The 25,896-nt window shown below is 35.2% G+C and overlaps 1 protein-coding gene across 1 annotated transcript; it reads left to right on the forward strand.

Moving 5' to 3' along the window:
* The first annotated feature begins 10,733 nt into the window (after window positions 1-10,733).
* Window positions 10,734-24,021, forward strand: LOC136231050 (protease Do-like 9). The gene is made up of 9 exons (XM_066020298.1): window positions 10,734-11,511; window positions 11,910-12,109; window positions 12,203-12,383; window positions 22,046-22,237; window positions 22,372-22,604; window positions 23,077-23,178; window positions 23,264-23,314; window positions 23,394-23,498; window positions 23,592-24,021. The coding sequence occupies exons 1-9, from the start codon at window positions 10,959-10,961 to the stop codon at window positions 23,688-23,690; spliced, it is 1,716 nt and encodes a 571-aa protein (XP_065876370.1). The 5' UTR covers window positions 10,734-10,958; the 3' UTR covers window positions 23,691-24,021.
* Window positions 24,022-25,896: the final 1,875 nt, after the last annotated feature.

Below are 25,896 nucleotides of genomic sequence, written 5' to 3' on the forward strand. Positions count from 1 at the left end.
TACACGTTCTCTCTAATTCGAGATCGATAGGAAAAACAGAAGGTGCAGCTCTACGCATAAACGGAAAATGACTTCTTTGTTCCTGCACGCCTTAACACACAGATTAAAAACACCATGTTTTACAGAAATTTCAGCTATAAATTTGTTGCTCTCAATCCCCGACAACGGCACCAAAAACTTGTTGTCCTCAAATGAGACTCTAGCAAGTGCACTAGATACAAGTAATAAAGTGATAAGTGAGTATCGTCTCCACAGGGATTGTGATTCAAATCAATATCGGAAATCGTTGCTAAACAGTGTGTGATACAACAGTGTCTTCCTTTATGATTGATTGTTCAATATTGGTTGTTTAATGACTCGGGCAGAATGATGAAACAATGAAATGAGGTACTTTGTAAAGATTTTAGGGAAAAGAACAGGCTTGACATAACCGAACACGGTGTGCTACGTCTTACAACATTCCATGAATAAAAGACAATGCCAATGAAGTCAAAGTATCAGTTTTGAAGTGAGTATGAGTCAACTGTCGTGTGTTCTCAAACTCCTAAGAATTACTAACACATTTAGCGTCCTAAAGATGCGTTCTTTCTAGCATTAAGAGCAAAACTGCATTTCTAGATGAGAAAACCCTTGACACAACTTTCTAACTTGTCAGCTTCGAAGTTGAGAGATCAATAGAGATATCGGTGAAGATGAAAGCAGTGTCCTAACATTCATCTAACACATACATACATGCTTGAGCAAGAAAGTTAAATCCTTATTGACCACAACATTGGCAAAACACTAAATATTCATAAAAACGTTGTAAAGCTTACATCACCGGCCGACCATGCCGTGCCTGTTCAAAATGCCTACTCACTCATATCGAGCAGTGAGCAGAAGAGGATTCCTGATACAGCTTGAGACTCCATGGGAGCTCTCTTCTTCCTTCTTTTCAACTTCTAAAAAACTAAGAAAATAATCTGATCCCTAATCCTTCTCTGCTTTTCCTATTTAAAGGGAAAAGTCAGAGACCACACAAAATCGGTACAACTTTCGTACCCTTTTCCACACTAAGTCAACTACCTACTACAATTAAAATAAACTAAAAAGATTAACTTTAGATTAACCCTTGAACACTCAAGGGGGTGAGACTTCAAATCATCTTGCTTCTTTTGGCAATCCCATCGCCACACAATTTCACCTGCCACTGCCACTTTCCTGCCACTGCCACCAACGATCTGTCGCTGTCCGTCATTGGATAATCCGGCGTTTGACCGCTGGATACAGTAAAGCTCCACTCCTCATTGGTATTAGCGAAACAAGCTGTTTCCAGCGAGTTTAGCATTTTTCTTTGCTTATCTGCACAAGGACATTAATTAGCTCTTATTCCTTACAAAATGATATAAAAATACCTGAATTCCCTTATAAATTATTTGTTAAACTTAGTCAATTTCATGCCTAACACCATGCCAAAACCTTTTCAGAGTGTAGTTCTAGTAGCCCGTGCATTTATGGCCATGTACATCTATCCCGGTATAATGAATGCTCTAGAGTTATGCCCTAAACTCATAGGAAGCGGCTTCACTTCCACATTCATATAGGTGAATCTATCAAAAGTACTCATGTAGCTATGTACTTCACTCTAAATGGAGTATAGATTTCATTAAGAGTTTCTATTATCAAGCCTAACATCTCTTTAACAAATTCATGCTTCAAAATGCAGGATCTAACTCATATTACATTACAACTTGTTGTTACCCATTGAACCTATTTCTTGGGATCTCCAGTCTATAGGTTGGGTTACCATTATATGTAATTCATACATGTGGCATAAGTCCCATACTCTTTGCCGTATTTTGGACTTTCGCTCTAGCTAATCCTTTCGTCAAAGGATTGGCTAAATTCTCTTCTAACATACGTGATCCACTCTAACAGCTTTTTTAGTGAGTAGCTCTCTAACAGTGATGTGCTTATGACGTATCTATAAATTTTTTTATCATTGTAATAACAATTCTGAATCTTAGCAATAGCTGCGGTACTATCACAGTGGATCAATACTGCTGGAATCGGTTTTTCCCATAAGGGAATCTCAGCTAACAGACTTCTCAACCAACTTGCTTCTTCACTAGCTGTGGCTAATGCAATAAGTTCTAATTCCATAGTTGATTGAACTAAAATAGTTTGTTTCTTAGACTTCCATGAAACAACAACACCAGCTATATTGAAAATATAACCACTAGTAGCCTTGGAATCATCTGACAGGGTATTTCAGTCAGCATCACTATATCCTTCAAGGACTGCTGAAAACCTTTGATAATGTAATCCAAGTTTCATGGGTTTTTAAGGTATCTCATGACCCTTTCTATAGCATTCCAATGCTCCACACAAGGTCTACTAGTAAATCTGCATAGGAATCCCACGACATAAGCGATGTCGGGTCTAGTACAATCAGTGGCATAACGAAGGCTGCTAATTATGCTAGCATACTCTGATTGTCTTACACTGTCTCTAGTGTTCTTAAAGAGTTTTATGCTAGGGCATATGGTCTGCATGCAGGTTTACATTCAAAATAGTTATATTTATTTAGAATCTTCTCAATGTTGTGAGATTGATCTAAAGAAATTCCATTTTCAAACCTAGTTATTTTGATTCTAATAATGACGTTTGCTTTTCCTAGATCTTTCATGTCAAAGTTTTCACATAGCATCGACTTTATAGAATTCACAACATGAATATTAGATCCAAAAATAAGCAAGTCATCGACATATAAGCATATAATGGTGCAAACACCATTTTCATATTTGTAGTAGATGCATTTATCACTTTCATTCACCTTAGAGCCATTTGAAATAAGCATATAATGGTGCAAACACCATTTTCATATTTGTAGTAGATGCATTTATCACTTTCATTCACCTTAGAGCCATTTGATATAATCAGATTACCAAATTTTTCATGCCATTACTTAGGTGCTTGTTTTAAGCCATATAAAGACTTATCTAACTTACATACCTTATGGGCTTGATCAAAAACTACAAAACCCTCAGGTTGATCTATATAAACCTCTTTTTCTAATTCACCATTCAAAAACGCAGTTTTAACATCCATTTGGTGCACCATAAGATTGTGTATAGAAGCAATAGCAATCAAAACACGAATTGATGTAATTCTAGTACCGGGTGAATATATGTCAAAGAAATCTACATTTCTCTTAGTCTAAAGCCTTTAGCTACAAGGCGAGCCTTATACTTATCAACTGAACCATCCGGTTTCAGTTTCTTTTTGAGGATCCATTTATAACCTATTGGTTTGCAACCTGGTGGTAAGTCTACTAAGTGCCAAATTTTGTTTGACTCTAGTGAGTCCATTTCATCATTGATGGCTTCTTGCCATAAATCAACATCTAAGGACGTTAAGGCTTCTTGAAGGGTAAGTGGATCCTCCTCTACTGTGAATGCATAAAAGTCAGGGCCAAAATCTTTAGAGACTCTAGGTCTCTTACTTCTCCTAGGTTCTGATTCCTCACTCTCCTTATGCACTATAGGTCTAACAGCAGGCATGTTACTAGATGATGCACCCCCACTATTTCTTAATTTAAAAGGAAATTTATCTTCATAAAAATCATCATCATTTGATTCTAAAATAACATGTCCATTTAAATCATAGAACCTATATGCTTTACTATTCATAACATACCCAATAAACACACGTTCATATGCCCTACTAGCAAATTTGACTCTCTTAGGGTCAGGAATCCTAACATAAGCCAAACAACCCCAAGTTATAAAATAGAAACACACGTTCATAATAACATATCATTTTAATATGATCAATACACATTAAGTCACATTCTTTCTGCTATAAAACGCAATGTTATCAGAACCGGACCGGACATCAACCCAGATTGGTGATTGGGTCACGGGTCACTTGGTCAGACCGGATGGCTCAGATTGGTCGAACCAGATAATGTAATAAATAAATAAATAATATATATATTAAATATATATAATTAATTTAAAATTATTTTTATAAATTATATATATCCAAAACAAATTATAAACAACTTTTGGTTTGTTATTTTTTGTCAACTTGAGACTTAAATATATAACGGATAAATATAATTTAGAATAACTTGAAATATGTAAACGTATTCTATGAAATGTGGTCTTTTTAACGATATATTATAAACTCAAAACGGATAAGTGAAGCCCGGTCTCATTTTGCTAGATTTTATCTCGTTTTCTTTTTTAAACTTTCCATTAAATTTTTTTTCCTTAAATTGTATTTTCCTTTCTTTCCATTAAATTTTTTTCCTCAAATTTTATTTTTCTTTTTTTTTCCATTAAATTTTTTTCCTTAAATTGTATTTTCCTTTCTTTCCATTAGAAATTTTTTCCTTAAATTTTATTTTCCTTTTTCTTTCCATTAATTTTTTTTTCCTTAAATTGTATTTTCCTTTCTTTCCATTAAAATTTTTTACCTTAATTTTTTTAAAAAATAACAATTGGTATGAACCGGGTTGGCCGGTTTCCAGTTTAACCACCGGTCGAACCGGTCCACTGCCGGTTCACACCGATTTTATCAACCTAGACAAGCTCGGATCGGACTGCCTACCGGTTCCCGATCGAACCGGTCCGGTCTGGGTTTGATAACATTGATAAAACATGTGTTTATAACAATGGATTTATTATAAAATAAATAAATATTGAAATTAATAATTAAGGGCAACAAAGTCTTTTTTCTAATATTCTTAATTTCTATACAACTCGCTAGAAAGACATGTAATATGAACGGAAAGAGTATTAATTAAGCTAATTTTAATAATTTACATGTATCAAATATTCATTGCTAAATTGAATTACTGATTATCAATATCAACATCATTCTTATTACAATTACTGAACATTTATTTCAAATTTAAAGTAAGTATTTAATAAATTTTTTAATTTACATATTTTATACTTGTTCTATATTTTTTTTTTTGATAGTTTATCCGATTTCTCGTTTCGAGACTCGTTAGGCACCCTTTAGATAAATCCTTTCTTGATTAAAGCTTTTTGGATACGATAGGACTCGAACTCGAGATCTAGCTTAAGCGACTTGAGGCCATTAACCACTTAAGCCAACCTTAATTGGTTTTTTAAATGGTGTGATATTTAATTTAATTTATAGACAACAATACTTAGTTAGTTATTATTTACTTATTATTTTATAATACTAGTCTAAACCAAAACCACTTTTCCACTTCCAAATTCATTTGGCATACACTAACCATTTATATATTTGTTTTTTTGTATTTTGTTTTCATATAAATATATGGTATTCTCAGCAATTCTTATATAAACACATCTTTTCTTTGTTTTGTTTTCTTGTAAATATCTGCAATCAGAGAGTATCTTCAATGTGATTGGTCATGCCAAGGACAGCTATGTTTGGAGAAGTCTTTTGGGGGTAAGGAAGATTATTACTCGAAGTGGGGTTTGGAGAGTTGGTTCGGGGGAGAATGTTAGAATTATGGAGGATAGATGGGTGCCTGGTATTCCTTGTTTTAGGCCTCTCAGCATCAGATTAGATATTGCTAATGGGCGGGTTTCATCCCTTATAGATTCTGGTTCTAATCTGTGGAAGGTTGATCTTATTAAGCAATGTTTCGATGAGGATGTGGCGAGGGCAATTTGCCGGATTCCTCGTAAGAGTGGGAACGATAGGGATAATATTTTTTGGATGGAATCTCGTAATGGTGTGTATGAGGTGAAGATTGGTTATTTTTGTGCACTTGAGATTAATGGAGTGTTGCATGAGTATCCTGATACTTCCATTGGTCCTGAACCTACATGGCACCAGTTATGGAAATTGCAGTTACCACCGAAGATTATCCATTTTTTATGGTCGTTCTGTCAAAATTCCCTCCCAAGTCCATTGAAGCTATGTGAGAGGCATGTCCCTGTGGATAGTTGTTGTTTCATGTGTGGTTTTCCGGATTGTTCTCTGTTACATATTGCGAGAGATTGTCCGGCATCATGGTGGCGTTGGAAGTCGGCTGGCCTGCCTGTCAAAGTATATAAACTGAAAGGTATGTCCTGTTTGGATTGGTTTATTAATGTTAAGAATCAGTTGTCCAAGGAGTGGTTTCGAAAATTCTGCAGCCTCTTATGGATGCTTTGGTTCGAGTTTAATCGGGTTAGACATGGTTCAAATAGGATGTCGGATAAAGTTTTCTTATCTAGTGCTGCTGCTGCGATTTCTGGGTCGGAGAGATTTATTTCCAGTAGGATGAAGTCGAATTTGAGCCACGGTTGGTCGCCTCCGCTGTCCAACGTTGTTAAAGTGAACTGTGATGCTTCGTTTAGGTGTAACGGGTTGGAGTGTGCTGCGGGGTTTGTTGCAAGAAATGACAAAGGGGAGGTGATGCTGTCGGGTGCTATTCCTCTGGGAGAGTGTTTTTCGGTTTTGCAGGCTGAGCTTCTTGCTCTGTTGAATGCTACCACTACGGTAAGATCTTGTGGCTTCTCTTCGGTTATGATTGTTTCAGATTGTAAGGGTGCAATTGAAGCTATTGTTGCTGCACGAGATTTTAGCTATACTGATTTAATTGCGGTTGAGATTCGGAAAGAGGCATTATTGTTTCCCTTTTGTTCTTTTGGGTATGAGCATAGAGAGAATAATGTTGAGGCTCATGAGTTAGCTCGATGGGGGAGTAATCTCTCATCCCCTCAAATCTTGATAGAAGATTTTCCTGCTTTTCTTTTACCTTCTAATGGTTCGACTACTGTTTGATTTTATACATGGTATTTTCTTCTCAAAAAAAAGAGTGAAAGACTAAACACAAAACCCCCCACCACATTCTCTTACCATTTTTACATCCATTAATCAAAGTCATCGTGTGCTATAATTTATCTTATATCCAACTGGCAAGTTCCTATTAATCGCCTACTACATTTGTATTTATGGAGTATAATTTTTTATGTGCATTTAAATTTGTATCTTTGTAAATTCGCTTCATTGTATGTTTCCAGCTTCTATTCCGCAGGGATCACGATTATATGATAAAGTATACTTTTGGTTAAATCTTGCTTTTAATAACAATATAATTTTTTCATAAAACATGCAAATGAAAAATATAAATTGTTTTTTCTACCTTATTAAATTTGAATCATTCCTAAGTAGATAAGCGAATCATGTTTGACATTTCTATTTTTTTTCGTAATTACAATTTCTAAATAACATTTACAGATGATTCTTATCAAGATTTATACCTCTATATGCTTTGCTACGGGAATATTTTTCCACATGGAATTGCCTCCTCATACGGAGAAATTGAATCGTGAAATCGATACTAGTTACTATTATTGTTGCATTACAATTTCTTCTCCAAAAAATGACCATTTTGATAATGCGTCCGTAGATATTTACGGATGTAGCTCACCCGATTCTGTCGATGCTAGAAACTCGGTTGTTCAGCATACATTTGAATATTTGATGTTTTTATACAGTATTAAATTTAGTGATTTCAGCTTTGAAGAAATCATAGAAATTGAAGCAAAAAAATTACGAGACCTGGCTCGAGCGACATGGGCTGAGTCGATATCCATACTTGATCGGAAATACACAACATTAAAACATTTGTACTAACGTGTTTTACATGTCATTCGTTTTATAAGTACACTATTTGGTGGTTTTGATTTGGATGAGCTTTCTACTGATCTATAACTTTGTATCCCGTAAATTTTGAAAAAGGTGTACTGCCACATGTATTTTGTCTTTTTTTTACGAAATAAGACTGTCAGTTCATTTAGTAGTACACAATTGCAATTACGTATTTTATTTTCCTCCTACATATTTGGATGAATCCACTTTGCATGAATTTACACTCACCTTGCATACTTTTATGTAAATTAATTAATTAAATTTATTTTAATGTTGTTTCACAAACCAGATGCCATCAATCATAACGAACATAATCACCTTGCACGAATTTACACTCACCTTCACTCTTATACAACTCACACTACCTCTACTGAGAATTGAAAACGAACATAATTGTCCAAATCATTACAATTGTCACGTTTTCTATGTTTATTAGGACAAGAAAAATGACGAACATATTTTTGATATTTTTGTCCGAGCTCTAAAAGTTGAAATGACGCAAAAAAGAGCATGATATATTGTTCTGAAATCTCTCCAACAATTATACGGTTTCGAAATAATCGACTTCAATCATAACAAACTAGAAACCCTTTGTTTAATGTATCGTAAACAACTGCGTAAGTACAAAACATCTATCTTGAATCCTAATATAACTTTGTTATCTTTCTGCACATCTCTCAAGAAAAAAAATTAAACTTGCGATTCGTTTAATGTCTCGTCTAGAGAAAATAGTCAGTAGAATAAATAATATTGTTTAGTTTGTTGTTGTTTTCTAGCTGCCTCCATCCACCCCTATACCAAGCTTTTAAAGAAATCGCGAATAGTCTATACTTTGTATTAACTAAATTATTTAATTCCCTAATATGATTGAAATTAGATAAATCCACTAAATATCAAAACAACTACTTTTTCTTTTCTTTTTTTTTTATAGAATCCGTTTTTATAGAATTCTTTTAATTGTAAAAAGCTTGACCGTTACTAGAAAAATAAAGTATAATTTTTCAATTTTCTAGCATTGCATTCTTTCCCCCAATCATCAACTTCAACTCAAATTATTGGTCATTTTTTATATGTACATAACATAAATATTCCTTCTACATTGGCTACAACATGAAATCTCTCCCTATTTAATTAAGGGTAAATTCAAAAAAAAAAAACCCTATGGTTTCACCTATTTTCGAAAAAACCCATGTGATTTGTTATTACAAAAAAAAGGAATGTGTTATACGCCGTTACCCGAAAAACAGAAAATGGCTTAACACCGTTAGAAAGCTGACGTGGCACAGGGGTAAAATTGGAAAAACGTTTTTTATTTTTTTTATTTTTTTCTCTCTCTCCTCCTCCTCCTCCTCGTTCTTCCTTCCTTCCTTCCTTCCTTCATTCTTCTTCTTCTTCTTCCTCTTCTTCTTCCTTCTTTTTTTTCTTCTTTTTTTTTAAAGTTTCGATTCCAGAAATCTGGAAATTGACGGAAATTAAAAAAAAATAGAAGAAAAAAAAGAAGAAGGAGAGAAGATAGGAGGAAGAAGAAGAAGAAGAGAAGAAGAAGAAGAGAAGAGAGGAAGAAGAAGAAGGAGGAGGAGGAGGAGGAGGAGGAGGAGAGAGAAGGAAGAGATAGAGAAAGAAAAATAAAAAAATAAAAAAAAATTAATTTTTCCCGTTTTACCCCTTGCCACGTCAGCAGTTTTAACGGTGTTAAGCCATTTTTCGTTTTTCGAGTAACAGCGTATAATACACTTTTTTTTTGTAATAACAAACCACATGGGTTTTTCTTGAAATCCATGAAATCACATGTTTTTTTTTTTAGAATTTACCCTTTAATTAAATATGATTTTTTATAATAATTAACTATGAATTTCACACCATTACATATTCATTTAATTTTTTTAAAGTTAAATCCAAAAAAGTTAACCATAAAAACGACAATTAATTAAGATTTGAAATTTATTTATATCTTATAATAATCTAAATAATCGTTTAAGGATGAAAACCGTTCCAAGATATAAACTTTCATTGGATTAAAAATTCTTATTCTCCATTTTCAAAGATGAAAACCGTTCCAAGATATTAACATGCTAACCATTTTATACAATTTCAGGTATAGAGTCCGGTTAATTGTTAAAGATGCCACGAGTTTTATAAGTTTTGTGGTGTTTAGACACATGACTGCATATTTAATTGGAATACCAGTTAACTCATTAAATTATGTTCAAGAAGAGACATAATTCCTCTTGCTATAACAAAGATTTATGGGACTCAATGCATTTTCTAGATTCAAATAAGCAACATAGTCGATGATTCGTCCAACATAACATTTAAAGTATATATATTTTCACAGGCGCTTTACTCACTCCCAAAAATACCAAATCCTATTTCGAAGTGAGCAGCTCATTTAACATTGACTATTAGTTGCCATATCGTCACGTAGTGTGCTAAACAAGTCTTAGATTTCGAAGTGCAATCCCAAGATGGAAAACAATTATGTAAAAAGAACGACTAAGAAACGTCATACCGAGTAAGCATTGTTTAGTTATTGTAAAAAAAAAAAAAGTTCTTGCAAATTTCAGCTTACTAAATTAACTATAATTTTCAACTTTTTTTTATAGACACGTTTTTTCTTCGTCGAAATATCATTCTAGGTAAATACCATTATCTTTTTTTTACCTTGTTTTTTTTCTCTTTCTTCAAATTTTGCCAACATTGTAGTTCAATATGCATTTAAACTTCCTGCAACACAAATGGTAAAGACGACATGATTTCACCCACTGTTCCTATTGCCAATAGTTTTATTACTATGATATTTGTGTAATGTTGATCTTTATTTTTGTTTTTATACCCGATGCTAGCTATTGTAGTCTTTACTTAAACCATTAAAATTGCATAGGAACATTTACAACTAAGATTATTATACCTCTTAACTGTTGCGATCATGCAAGTTTGCACTTTGATACTTACGTCATTTCTAATGTTTTTATATTATTAAACTCTTATTATTATTGTTTCTTTCATCCGTCTCGCGGGTGATTTAACTTATAATTCCCGAAAATTCTTAATACTCTAGAGTGGAACGAGGGTATCTTCTAGTGATAATAAAAAGCTAAAATGGGAAAATTTCATGTAACGCTGCACGTGGGGCATCACTTAATGAGTTGACGAACCAAATATAAGTTTGTAACAGACACATCATCCTTCATCTTCTTCTTCTCCTTCTCCCTCCATGGTACTATGGTTTAGTTTCTACTTTGATTTTCCTCATTTCCCCTAAATTCTCAAACCCTAGATCCCGACCATAACATAACCATTACCACAATAAAGTAGAGCATTTCTCCGCCATGGGTGATTCCGAGCGCAAGAAACGAGGCCGCAAACCTAAAGTTTCCACCGCCATTCAACCCCCTGATCCTATTTCCGCTGACACCATCGACGACGATGACGACGCCGAAGTTTTCTCCGTCAGTAATGTCGAAATCATCAGTCCCGTTGTTACTACCCCTATCAGTAACAATAATCACCACCAACAAGCTACCCACCGTGGCCGCGGTCGTCCCAGGAAGCGCTCTAAATTGTCACCCGAGAATCCGCCACCACCTGTTATTAACGGAGACGTTGGACCCACGGTTCCTGTGGAGAGCATGCCCAGGGTGGTGCCAGCGATGGACGCTGTGGTCAAGGTGTTTTGCGTGCATACGGAGCCCAATTTCTCACTCCCGTGGCAGAGGAAGAGGCAGTATAGCTCAAGTAGTAGTGGCTTTGTGATCGGAGGCAGGAGGGTCTTAACCAATGCCCATTCCGTGGAGCATTTTACCCAGGTTAAGCTCAAGAAGCGTGGTTCTGATACTAAGTATTTGGCTACCGTGCTTGCTATTGGGACCGAGTGCGACATTGGTATGACTCGAGCACTTTAAATTAAACGCCTTTATTGCTGTAATTAGCCTTTAGATACTTACTCATGGACGTCCAAAAAGATATTAGAATGTAACTTACCACTTTGATGTACATGGCATTCTATTTTGAGATATACTTGTTATCCCACTATAAGATGATTTCCGTTTATGGTAATTATTTCCTGTGTTAAGAGAACTTAAATAATGAACTCAGATAACTATAAACTCTGGCAATGAAAGGTGTCTTGTTGTGATTGAGCCAGCAAGGTAAAGTGAAAGCTCATGCGGCTCTCTAGTGGGTATAACATAAATGAAATGGTGGTTCATTGTAGTTGTATTTACGTGTGTGGATGTGAACAATGTTCTTACTTTCAAGCTTTGTCTTGTGTGATTTTACAGCTTTGCTAACAGTAAATGATGATGAGTTCTGGGAAGGGGTGTCACCTGTTGAGTTCGGGGGATTGCCTGCCCTTCAAGATGCTGTGACTGTTGTTGGTTACCCAATTGGAGGGGACACAATTTCTGTGACGAGTGGTGTTGTATCACGAATAGAGATTTTGTCTTATGTCCATGGCTCCACGGAGCTGCTGGGTTTGCAGGTTATCTTTTTCTAACACACAATTTTCAATTGTTGATATTGGTGACTTACTGCACAGTTTTCTTTTTACACCTCTTTCATGGCTGTTTTGCAGATAGATGCAGCTATAAACTCCGGAAATTCTGGTGGGCCTGCTTTTAATGACAAAGGAATTTGTGTTGGCATTGCATTTCAGTCCCTTAAACATGAAGATGTTGAAAATATAGGGTATGTCATACCAACACCGGTCATAACACACTTCATCCGTGATTACGAGAATAGTGGAGCGTATACAGGTAAACAAATTAGAATTACGCACACTATTGAATCATGTGGAGATTTAACATCATTGAGCTTTATTCAACTTTTTTTAAGTCTGGTATACGATATGCATTTTGTTTCTAAGTATCTTCTCTTCACATGTGTTGAAACTCCCTAAGTGCTTTTTGTTAGCTGATTTTATGTCTGGTTGATGAACTGTACAACTGAACTAAACGTCTAAACCGCATTTTGCATGGATCCTTTTCCTTTATTCATTTGTCTTTAATACCAACCTGCCAAGCTACGTATTAGCTATTCTGATGTTCAAGCATTTACTAGATATAGTCCCTTGCATTGCACGGTCTTTTTTAATTGTTTTTCCATCAATTGTGCATATATAGTGAGATTTTTTTTTTTAATAACATCAAAGAATATATAAATTGGAAACAAAAACTCAATTAATATTTACATTTTAAATTGAAATTAATGCAGTCGATTGTCCATAATGATTCACTCTATTTTATTTAAAAAAATATTTGTAAACACAACATTTTGAGTATAATATATGTTGTCTTCTTCCTCAACACAAGAAAGAATTTTGAATCGTTTTTTTGTTGTATTGTACCACATACATTTAAGTACCATGACTAAAAACGGGTCATGTAAAGATATAAGCTAACATGTGTAAACGATTGACTTTGGTTTTTATTTATTGACATGGAAAAACAGACCACCAAAGAATATAATCTCCGTCGAAATCCAAGTGATAATTTAATATTTCATAGAATTAAAGCAGATCTAGAAATACAAACTTCATTCTGACGTTCGCATTGCAATCATACTTGGAAGATATCTTCTCTTTTAAAAAACAAAATATAAGAATTAGAATAATATGAAATACCGGTTAAAATATTGTTTATAAATTTAGCTTGGCACTCGAGATATTGCGCAATTTTTTGCACCTTGCAAGTCTTTATTCAAATAAGAGGTGCTGCTTGATTTGATAATCTTAGATATATAGGTACAAATTTATTTTAAATAATTTGTTGTACTTCTCTAGCTTTTATCTATGTATGTCATTTTTATAGCTTTAGGGAAAAGGATAAAAACAATCTAAAAAGATATTAACCATAAGATGTCGGTGGCGGAGATGCGTATGTTGAGATGGATGTGTGGTCACACGAGAAAGGACCGGGTGCGTAATGAAATAATTAGGACAAAAGTAGGGGTCACATCTATTGAGAATAAAATGAGAGAAAACCGACTAAGGTGGTTTGGCCATGTGAGACGTAGAGCGCTTGATGCGCCGGTTAGGAGAACCGAAGAGTGGCAAAGGGATGTAGTGGTGAGGGGTAGGGGAAGACCTAAGCAAACTTGGAGGAGGGTGATCGAGAGTGATATGAGTTTATTGGGAATTGAGGAAAATATGGTAGTGGATAGGACGGAGTGGAGGGAGCGAATCTGTGTCGCTGACACGACTTGATTTTCACGGTTTTATATGATGGTTCATGTTAGCCGACCCCGAATCATTTCGGGACTAAGGCTTTGTTGTTGTTGTTGTAGGGAAAAGGATAAAAACAATCTAAAAAGATATTAACCAAAAGTCGAGATAAATAGAATGTGTTGTAAATATATCTTACGTTTTCTTTTCTTTAAAAAAAAATTAATCAGCTTCTTTTGATCCCCTTTAATTAGTATTTTTATTTATTGTTTTGTGTATATAATTATTTTAGCATTCCGAGTGCAACATTTTGTTTGTCTTTAAATATCGAGAATTGGCTCCAAATTAAACATATAGTAGAGTCCATAGCAATAAATTCCAATGCTAATTGCATTACATAAGCATGTTTCAATAAATCAGTCAGCCTTTAAACAAAATTAATCATATGATTCTTCAAACTATTACTTATTCAACTTAGACAATATATGGTAGTTTCCAGAAAGTATCACTTTGTAAATGTGAACTTCTTCAATCCTAAACTGTTATTTTGGTTAATTAAAAAAATAGTTGGCCACCTAAAGTTTGAAGATATTATCTTTTTTTTTTTTTTTTATATAATTTTCGACAGCTCTGCACAATGCATCTGTTTGACATGTTCATGATCACAGCCCAAAACCAACAAAATAAGATAAAAAGAATTTCAAGATACCATAAATAAATATACATTAAAAAACTTTAAATTCTCATCACATCACGTGTGTATTCATATAATCACATATTGTCATGAATATTTACCTCTTATAATCCCAACATGCTTCAGTTAGTTGTACAACAACCGACAAAGAATGCAGATATAGCTAGTCTTGTAAAACCCAAAACCAATTGAAAAGTAAAAAAGAAATTTGAATAAGAAAGTCAAACGAATAGGTTGCTGGCCAAGATAAAGTTAAATATCAATTAATAGTCCCAACTCCCAATAAAATCATCAGATAGTCTGATATGGGAATAAACATGACATATATATATATATATATATATATATATTTATATATATACATCTAGCTCTTTAAATAAATTTGGGAAATCTAATTTGCCATCCAACAATGTGTATCGGTATCTTCTACAATTCTGAAAATTATACCAAATACCCTGAAGCAATTGAGAGGGCGAGCCTTGGCGCAACGGTAAAACGTTGTTGCCGTGTGACATGAGGTCACGGGTTCGAGTCTTAGGAACGGCCTCTTGCCAATTAAATTGGCAAGGGAAGGCTTGCCCCCAATACACCCTTGTGGTGGGACCCCTCCCCGGACCCTCGCTCAGCGGGGACGCGTAATGCGACCGGGCCGCCCTTTTTTTTACCCTGAAGCAATTGATTGATGCCAACTATATGCCTATTATAGCCATGTAACAACCAAGTGCTAATTAGTATACCTAAAATAAACTTAAAATCATTTTCAGATCATCACATAGTAATTTCAAATATATCAAGAGCGCGCGCCTCTCTCAAGGCTCAAGGTATTGAGCCTTGAATGCAGAAAGCGAGGCGCTGTATAAAAGGCTCTTGCCTTGTGCGCCTCGCATGCGCCTCAGAGCCTGGATCAATGTGTGCCTGAGGGTTTTCACTAGGGTTTTATTTTTATTTTTTACAGTTTTCTGTAAAATAAATGTTTGTTTAATCTCAACCACTAATCTAATTTAAATAAGATTAATCTTAACCCTTGATCTAAATAAGAATATCAAGAGTCATAACTAAATATAGAAAGAATATAGAAGGTTTAAGAGCAGTCACGTAAAGAAAGAAGAGTCTCCCTCCACAAGAAGAGTCTACTCCACTCCACGCAAAAATAAACTGCAACAGACACACTAAAGAACAAACCGAGAATGGTTATTAATTTAGTAGCATTAGTTATAGTTAGGTACTTGGGTTAAAACGTTAAGTATATGTTAATGTCTCTGTGAAGTATGAACTTAACTTGGTGTTTTTGACATTTATGATTTAGTATTATGTTTTTATGTGGTTTTATTTTGTTTGTGTGGTCACAAGTGTTTTATTTATTTATTTATTTAGCATTAGTGTATATATATATATATATATTTTTTTTTTTTGCTGCACCTTGTGTTCCTAAGGCGCGCGCCTTGCCTTGCGCCTTGATCCTAGGCTCCAGGACTCCTTAGCGCCTTAGGGCGCCTGCACCTTTAGCAACTATGATCAAGACACAATAAATGAAAGGGAGATATGCTGACCAAATGAATCATTTTCATATAAAATAAACAAAAGTAACAATTAATAAATTTTAAGAATTGAATATCAAAGTGAATATATACTTTTCCGTAAAAAAATTAAATATTAAACCAGTAATGTAATGAGGGTTTGTTTTCCCTTCCCTTAAAAAAAAAAGGGTCAACTTTATTAAGTGGTTGATATGGGAAATTGCTCATAGGAGGACCAAAACTATATCTCTTAGCAACACATCAATAATATTTGAACAATACTAATGAAAAGTTAGATTAGTATTTCTTCATGATAGTACCTGCTCTAAATGTCAGCAGTCAGAATAGGAGTCCAATCCAAATTTGTTGCTAGGTGTAGCTGATTCAAGTTGTCTGTTTAGAACTGGGTTTTGTCTTGGCAATGAAGTGAGATGCATCCTTGTCTCGATATAGCCTGTCTTTCCCCAATAACTAAACAAACATGTAAATTAAGCTTGTAACCATCTGACAGAGGTCACGGGTAGTCTTAGGAGCGGCCTCTTGCCAAAAATATTGGCAGGGAAAGGCTTGTCCCCTGTACACCCTTGTGGTGGGACCCCTCCCCGGACCCTCGCTTAAGCGGGGTCGCGTAATGCACCGGGCCGCCCTTTTTTTTACCAGAGTGTAAACTTAAAAAAAAAAATGAATTTAATAGATAAGATTAAAAAAGCCAACCTATGATCTTGAGTTCAGGAAGTCATATCCAAAATACACTTAATTGAACCGTTATCTAGAGAATATCCCTTTCAAGTAATTTGGGTTTTGCATCATACACCAAACTACATGTATATGTCCATCCATAGCTCCAATGAATGACCTCAAATGTCTAGAAAATTAGCCAAACAAATTTCCAATTAAAAAAAAAGGTCAATTTATGAAACAATTTGATTTGTTGGCTTATTACCTTGTATAGTTTGGCAGCATTAATTGCCCGCACATTCGACTCCTTTCTCTTGGGGTTGAAGGTTGTGGTCCTAATTGTGAAACATCCTCTAATACAACCAAATTTAATTGTTACTATACAATATTGAAACTTCATAGGAAACTGAAGTGGAAAGGGGCTTCAGAGATATATAAAGTCTTCATTTAACGAAACCAAAGAATACTACTATAGCTATGAAGCATGGACTCGGGTGCAGGTGCAGCAAACGGCATTTTAGAAAAATATGAGACACGGGTGTGGTGGGACATGACGAATTTCTATATATATATATATAAACATAAACAACATTTAAAAGTGATGATAAATCACAAATAACATCCACAATAAAAAAAACATCTAAGAAGTTTGTTGTCCATATTTGTCTTTTTAAGTTTCAGTCCAATTAAGTCCTCCGCAGCTTCTTTATCTCTCTTAATTTTGCTGTTCATATTTGTCTTTTTAAGTTTCAGTCCAATTATTTCCCTGCGTATAGAGGGTAAATGTGTCATCTTTCGGTCCAATTATTGCCCTGCATAATCATATTTGTTTAAGCAAGACTATTTTGGAGACTAACTTTAGGAATATTAATAAGCGTAAAAGTGTCATTTTTAAGCATACAGAGGGTAAATGTGTCATTCTTCACAAGTTAACATTAGGGCTTCCTCTCTTTCTCTTTGGTTGCTGCGCATCCCTATTCTCTCAACCTTTCTCTGCACTTCGAATTAGTAACCTTCTTTCTTTGCCTCCATTCCGATTAGATCAGCACTAAATTTATTTCCAATGACATCTTAATCCTCTGTTCCATCTTCTTCGACTAAGCTTTAACATAGCAGCTCTTACCTAATTATATCAGAAACTGTGTCCCGCCGTGTCCAGTTTTTTGAAAAAGAAAAAAAAAACGTAGGGACACGTTTTTTCCGTGTCGGGTGCGATTAGTATTTCTTCATGATAGTACCTGCTCTAAATGTCAGCAGTCAGAATAGGAGTCCAATCCAAATTTGTTGCTAGGTGTAGCTGATTCAAGTTGTCTGTTTAGAACTGGGTTTTGTCTTGGCAATGAAGTGAGATGCATCCTTGTCTCGATATAGCCTGTCTTTCCCCAATAACTAAACAAACATGTAAATTAAGCTTGTAACCATCTGACAGAGGTCACGGGTAGTCTTAGGAGCGGCCTCTTGCCAAAAATATTGGCAGGGAAAGGCTTGCCCCCTGTACACCCTTGTGGTGGGACCCCTCCCCGGACCCTCGCTTAAGCGGGGTCGCGTAATGCACCGGGCCGGCCTTTTTTTTTACCAGAGTGTAAACTTAAAAAAAAAAAATGAATTTAATAGATAAGATTAAAAAAGCCAACCTATGATCTTGAGTTCAGGAAGTCATATCCAAAATACACTTAATTGAACCGTTATCTAGAGAATATCCCTTTCAAGTAATTTGGGTTTTGCATCATACACCAAACTACATGTATATGTCCATCCATAGCTCCAATGAATGACCTCAAATGTCTAGAAAATTAGCCAAACAAATTTCCAATTAAAAAAAAAGGTCAATTTATGAAACAATTTGATTTGTTGGCTTATTACCTTGTATAGTTTGGCAGCATTAATTGCCCGCACATTCGACTCCTTTCTCTTGGGGTTGAAGGTTGTGGTCCTAATTGTGAAACATCCTCTAATACAACCAAATTTAATTGTTACTATACAATATTGAAACTTCATAGGAAACTGAAGTGGAAAGGGGCTTCAGAGATATATAAAGTCTTCATTTAACGAAACCAAAGAATACTACTATAGCTATGAAGCATGGACTCGGGTGCAGGTGCAGCAAACGGCATTTTAGAAAAATATGAGACACGGGTGTGGTGGGACATGACGAATTTCTATATATATATATATAAACATAAACAACATTTAAAAGTGATGATAAATCACAAATAACATCCATAATAAAAAAAACATCTAAGAAGTTTGTTGTCCATATTTGTCTTTTTAAGTTTCAGTCCAATTAAGTCCTCCGCAGCTTCTTTATCTCTCTTAATTTTGCTGTTCATATTTGTCTTTTTAAGTTTCAGTCCAATTATTTCCCTGCGTATAGAGGGTAAATGTATCATCTTTCGGTCCAATTATTGCCCTGCATAATCATATTTGTTTAAGCAAGACTATTTTGGAGACTAACTTTAGGAATATTAATAAGCGTAAAAGTGTCATTTTTAAGCATACAGAGGGTAAATGTGTCATTCTTCACAAGTTAACATTAGGGCTTCCTCTCTTTCTCTTTGGTTGCTGCGCATCCCTATTCTCTCAAAACCTTTCTCTGCACTTCGAATTAGTAACCTTCTTTCTTTGCCTCCATTCCGATTAGATCAGCACTAAATTTATTTCCAATGACATCTTAATCCTCTGTTCCATCTTCTTCGACTAAGCTTTAACATAGCAGCTCTTACCTAATTATATCAGAAACTGTGTCCTGCCGTGCCCAGTTTTTTGAAAAAGAAAAAAAAAACGTAGGGACACGTTTTTTCCGTGTCGGGTGCGAGTCCGGCCGTGTCCCCAGCGAGTCAGACACCGCCACTCCGACCCCCCGGAAGAGTCAGTGCTTCATAGTTCTATAGAGACAAAAATAAAAAAAATACTGTGTACCTGAAGATCTTGGCTTTGTTCTTAAGTGAAGTCTTCCATGGAGCAAGATATTACTTTCACCTTCACATATTCATAGACCTTACTCTGTTTGATTCCAATTTTCTATACAATTAAACTTCATATGCATGTGGAGTTCAACAATGAATAGTTAAGGGTGGCTATAAGTTGGTTCAAATAAAAAGCTAAATTGAAGAAATTGAAAAAAAAAAAAAATCAAAATGAAGCAAAATGAGAATGTAAATGTAGTCAAATACTATTTAGAATGGTTTTCTTCACAAGTTCAACCTTTAGCTTCAATAGCGAACAAATTGTTTGTAACTGCAATTCCTACAACACCTTAACATCACAACCAAATTGCAGAACCCAACCTTTTTGCAATCAAGTCATCATACTTTACTCATACAACTGTGGAACAAAAGGAAGACAAACAAAAGAAAATGTAAACACTTGTATTCTTTTTCACGCTAACCTACTACACCAAAATAGCATAAAGTGTTGTTCGCACTCTTATTCGGAAGTGAAACATTTAAGAGAGATTGGTCAAAAATTGAGAGAGAGGGAAACTGCTCACTTTCGCTAAAGTCGAATAGGAAACCATATTTCAAATAATCAGATGTAAAACAAAGTGAAATACAGTTGAATTAGTAAGCCTTACCAAGATGGAAATGTGGAATTCAAAATCCCTAATTAAATGCAGTAGGAGAAATCAAACTAACCGGGCATTAATTGGACAAAGAATCAGGTCCAGAACATCTATCTACAAATTTTCTAGCATTTGATGGAGATGGGTAGAGACAGTGTGTAAAACAGGTGATGCACAAGCAGTAATGACTCAAGGATTGATAGTGAAGCAATTGAGGAAATGGGTAGAATGGAAGCAGTTGAGGGATTTGGATAGCTAATTCAGAGAGGAAGATTTATCAGAGAGGTAGAGAGATTGAAACAGTTCATGAAGAGGGAAGTAGGGAAACTTGTACTGAATTTACTGATTGTAATGTACACAAAGGAGGATATGAGGTAAGGCAGTTACAAATAAGGCAGGAGTTGAGTTAGAATAGGAATCATAGTTGTGAAAGGCGAAAGGCGAGCCGAGGCGATAAGGGCAAAATATCGCCTTGAGGCGAGGCGAGAGGCAAGGCGACGCCTCTCGCACTTGAGGCGATAAAAAAAATTAGAAAGCACAAAAAATAAAATCATAACTCAAATTGACTAGTTTAACTTCTAAGTTGTAAAACACAAAATAATAACTAATACTCATGATCAAGGATCCGTTTTGTAATGCGCTTGACGTCTTGCACATACTTCCAACAATGATCCGTTCTTTTTGTAGCTTCAGATGTATTAGAATTACTAATACTCATGATCAAAGCCTGCAAGATTTGGGCAATAACACTTAGAATTAATAACAAATAATAAACTTTCATAAACTTAACAAAACTAATAATAAACTTGCACAACACAACAACTAATAATAAACTTGTACAAACTTCATAAACTTTCATAAAAATTTGGGCAGCATAACACTTGGAACAAACAAAGTAATAAAAATTTGAGCAGCATAACACTTATAACCAGAAGAGTAAGAGAAGAAGAAAAGATGGAATAAGAAATAGAAGAGGGAGACAGAGACAGAGACATACATACCTGTAAGATAGGAAGAGAAGAGTAACGTTGTTCTGTTGTGGTCGGGGGTGCTGTTGGAGGAGATGAAGTCTTCGAAGTGGACGTGCGATGGAGGAGAAATCTCTTAAGTGGACGTGCGATGGAGGAGATGAAGTCTTTGAAGTGTACTGAAGAAACCTTTCTACCGCGAACTGTTTGTTTCTGTTCTCTAATTTCTAGCCTAAATTTGGCTTATCTTTTTGTATAACAGGTAAACTAGAATTTTACACCTGAGTATCAAAGGCGACCACCTCTCGCCTGGAACCGCCTCTCGCCTGCGGTGGAAAGGCGGTCGCCTTTGGAATTTCGCCCGCCTTCCATCATAGAAGGCGGAGGCTTGATCGCTTGGGCCGCCTCTCGCCTCAGGCGATCGCCTCGGTCGCCTTTCACAACTATGATAGGAATTATTTTCTCTAATTTAAATTTTAATATTCTCGTATCTCACCCTCCTAACACGTAAAAAAGGGTGAAAATAAAAAATAGAATAAATCTAAATAGTTGAGAAAAATACACATCAGCAGGAGGTCTCTTATTTAGTTACGTCAGCAAAGGAATTTTCTAATATTTTGACAAGTGTTCCGTTAGTTACTCCTTATATATATAGTAATAGATTGCCACTTCAGTCATGCCATTTATTTTCCTGTCTCAGTGAAAGAAAGAAGCCAAGACCATGATTTTTGTATTTATGGTTTCTGAACATGTCTGGATACTTTTGAATTGAATTACAACTTCTGTTACATGCTTTACTTCTCTTGATTAAATTTCCTGGTAATCTTTACATGCTAGGATTCCCATATCTTGGGATTGAATGGCAGAAAATGGAAAATCCAGATTTGCGTATGGCCATGGGTATGAAACCTGATCAGAAGGGTGTAAGAATCAGAAGAATTGATCCTACTGCTCCAGAAGCTGAAGTTCTGAAGCCATCTGACATTATTCTCAGTTTTGATGGGGTAGATATTGCCAATGATGGGACTGGTAATTGTTCATTTGTCTAATATTCCAAACTTCAAAGAGGCTTTTGTATCCTCTTTAGAATTATACTAGACATGCTAAATTGGGTTTCACATTGCAATATCTGTGCTAAACCACTTCATTCCTTATTTTTTTAGTTCCCTTTCGGCATGGGGAGCGCATAGGTTTCAGCTACCTTATATCCCAAAAGTACACTGGGGATAATGCAACAGTAAAAGTTCTACGCAATTCTGAGTCTATGAGCTTTGACATCAAACTTTCAACTCACCGGAGGCTCGTTCCGCCACATGTCAAAGGCAGACCTCCTTCATATTATATTGTTGCAGGATTTGTGTTCACCACTGTTTCTGTTCCTTATCTCCGTTCTGAGGTGGATAATTTCCTTTAGACATTTTATTAGGTTTTCATGTGCATTTTTGAACTGATGCTTTGGTTTTGGCCATGATGCTTTTAGATTCTGAATTTCAGAATAGGTTCATCGTTGTTTCATTTTCATGCGAGGAAATAAACTTGTATTGACAATGTCTAGCTGTCATGCAATGTTTTTTTTGCATCTCGATCATTAAATGTTGTGATTTTTTCATTTGTACTTCTGCTAACTTGTGCAAATACCTTTGTGGTTAAGTTTAGTACTGATTCTGTGTAATCTTGGGAACTACATTCTCGATTATTTTTGGTGTACTATTGATATGATTATGTTATTTGTTAGTATATATTCTTAATGGAAGATCTGAAGATGCCCATCATTTTCCCCTCACCATTTGCAACTTTTATGTTAAACTTTTCTATGACCATGGCTGTATCTTACACTGTCTCTCTGTTCTTTTTGTCTATTTATTCAGTATGGCAAAGACTATGAATATGAAGCTCCTGTTAAGATTTTGGACAAACTTATGCACTCAATGCCACAATCCCCAGACGAGCAACTAGTTGTCGTTTCTCAGGTTTCCCCTCTTCATTGTGTTGGTAACTTTTTTCCGGTGTTCCTCTAATTACTGATATTATTGTTCTCTGTCAACTTTCTGGAAGGTACTTGTGGCCGATATTAATATTGGTTATGAGGAACTCGTTAATACCCAGGTGAGAAATGCATCCTGTAACAGTTGAATCGGTTTAATCTATATTTGTTGAATGTCTGCTATTGTGCATGCCTATGCAGGTTCTTGCTATGAATGGCAAACCAGTGAAGAATCTGAAGAGCCTGGCGAACATGGTAGAGAATTGTGATGATGAATTTTTGAAATTTGAATTGGAATATGAGCAGGTCTTCCCTCTCCCCCTCTTTTACTGTGTAACATTTTGTTTTTGGGGGTTTAGCGGCCCTGATATCTAATCCACTTTTTATTAAATATTTCAGATAGTGGTTCTCCGGACAAAGACTGCCAAGGAAGCTACTGTAGAAATTCTGAGTACACATTGCATACCTTCAGCAATGTCTGAGGATCTTAAGCCATGAATTTGAATCCTAGTATAGGTATATTGCAATGTTCATCTTGTAGCTTTATTACAGCCCCAATTTTCCTTTCAACATTAGGAGAAAACATTGTAGATTCCTTGAGGATGGAGTTGATAGGTGTCCATATGATTTGTAACATTTGATGCACTTCCTAGATGGCATTAGGGGCTGATTATATTATCCGAGAATAGTTCGGTGCGGTTCACTGGGATCCCAATAGTGTTTTTTGTTTTTGCCCATGATCAGTGATCCTATGTAGCAACTTCATTGTGACTGCTCCAATTATAGTGCACCTTGAGTGCTTCGGAAATGTTATCTGTATGTTTATTGATGGCAGTGTTACTTTCCTATGGTTTTGTTAGATGGTTTCATACTAAAATAAGCATGCTGCAGTAATTAAAACTCCCTCCAGAGAGTTTAGTGATAGATTATTGCCTTCCAAGATGAAGTGTGTCGCCCAGAAAGATGACAGTCCTGAATGCAGAAATGTCTGTACTCAAAAGGAAAGTTTGAGTATGGTCACAAAAATGTTTCTTTCTTTGGTTGCTACACCACATTTCTAAATACAGCCTAAGAGGAGCAAAACATGCTATTAGATTTGCTACTCGGGGGTAAGAACTGCCAATTGAAGTTGCTCTATATTATTCATGTATGCGATGTCCATGGCTGCACGTGGCAGCAATCTCAACAACAAAGGTTTCAATTCCATCTTTACTGAACTTTGCTCACTTATTGTTACGGTATAAAAGTAATTAACTTGATATTTTTTAGGAAAAATTACAAAATTTGGTCAAATGGGAGGTCCATTTACATATTTAGACCCATTATCTAAGGTATTACATATCTAGACTGTTTATTTGTGATTTTTCCAAAATGCTCTTCATATATATATAGCGATTTAGAAATTTCTTACTTTTCCTTCATTTTCTTTTCGTTTCTTTCTTAGTTTGCGAACTTGGCATTCCGTTTTTAATTATCGACTCTTATTTTTAATTATCGACTCTTATTTTTAATTATCGACTCACATATATGTAAAATCTTTCTTCTTGCAAACTTGACACTTCGTTTTTTTTTATTATTTTGTACATTTTTTCCAAGATAATACTTCCCACATATGATTTTACTCCGCAGTTTTGCAAACTGTGAAGCCTGCGAAGGTAAATACTACTTCGCAGAATGAGTTTTTCTTTGCAGTTTTCGCAAACTTTTACCTTCGCAGGTTTCGTAGTTTGAAAAAAATGCAAAGTGATATATTTTGTTATTTGATGGAAATATATACAAGTAAACAACATGATTAGCAAAATGATATAAAAAACAGCAAAATGATATAAAAAACATAGCATTATCAAAATTTACAATAAGATTACAACAATAATTCAAAACCTAAATCTTAAACCCCTAGCAATGGAGGAAGTGTGCTTCCAGAACATTTGGGATGAATGATTACCAAAATATTCTAGAAGCACACATTCTTCCTAGTGTGCTTCTAGAACATTTGCTAAGAAGTTCAGAAACAAAAGGAAATAGAACATTTGGTTTTTTTTTCACCATCTTCATCACATACCAATCACTCCTTACTATGATTGATGCTTTTATATTCAAACTAAACAGATACTTGAATTTGTTGTCTTGGTCTTCACCATCTTCATCACATCCCAATCACGCATCACTATGATTGATCCCTTTGTATTCAACATCTTCATCACATCCCAATCACCCATCATTGCGATTGATGCCTTTGTATTCAAGTTACACGGATATTTGAATTTGATGCTTTTGTATTCAACCTTCACAAAAATTAAGTCATTTTAAGGAAATAATTGAAAGAAACGTTTCGCAGAAAGCGAAACTGCGAAGTTTGCAAAGAGAAATACAAATTGAAAAAAGGATGATTTTTCTTCGTAGGCTTCGCAAAATATGAAGCAAAATCATTCTGCAAAGTTATTTTCTAGAGAAAATATTACTTCAGAGGAGGATTTTGCTTCACAAAATGTAAAGCAAACTCATTCTGTGAAGCCATTTTTTGGAAAGAGAGGAAGATGAATCAAGTTTCCGCCTTTTGCCATTGAAATCGACAATAAACATATGATAAACGTAGAAAAATGTCAAATAATGATGCCTTCGATTTGCACAAGAAGAAAGAAACAAAGAGACGAAGAAACAGAAAGATGAAGAACCACGCCTTCGATTCAAACAAGAACAGAGA

This window comes from Euphorbia lathyris, chromosome 1 (genome assembly GCF_963576675.1).
Source record: "Euphorbia lathyris chromosome 1, ddEupLath1.1, whole genome shotgun sequence".
Classification (NCBI taxonomy): Eukaryota; Viridiplantae; Streptophyta; class Magnoliopsida; order Malpighiales; family Euphorbiaceae; genus Euphorbia; species Euphorbia lathyris.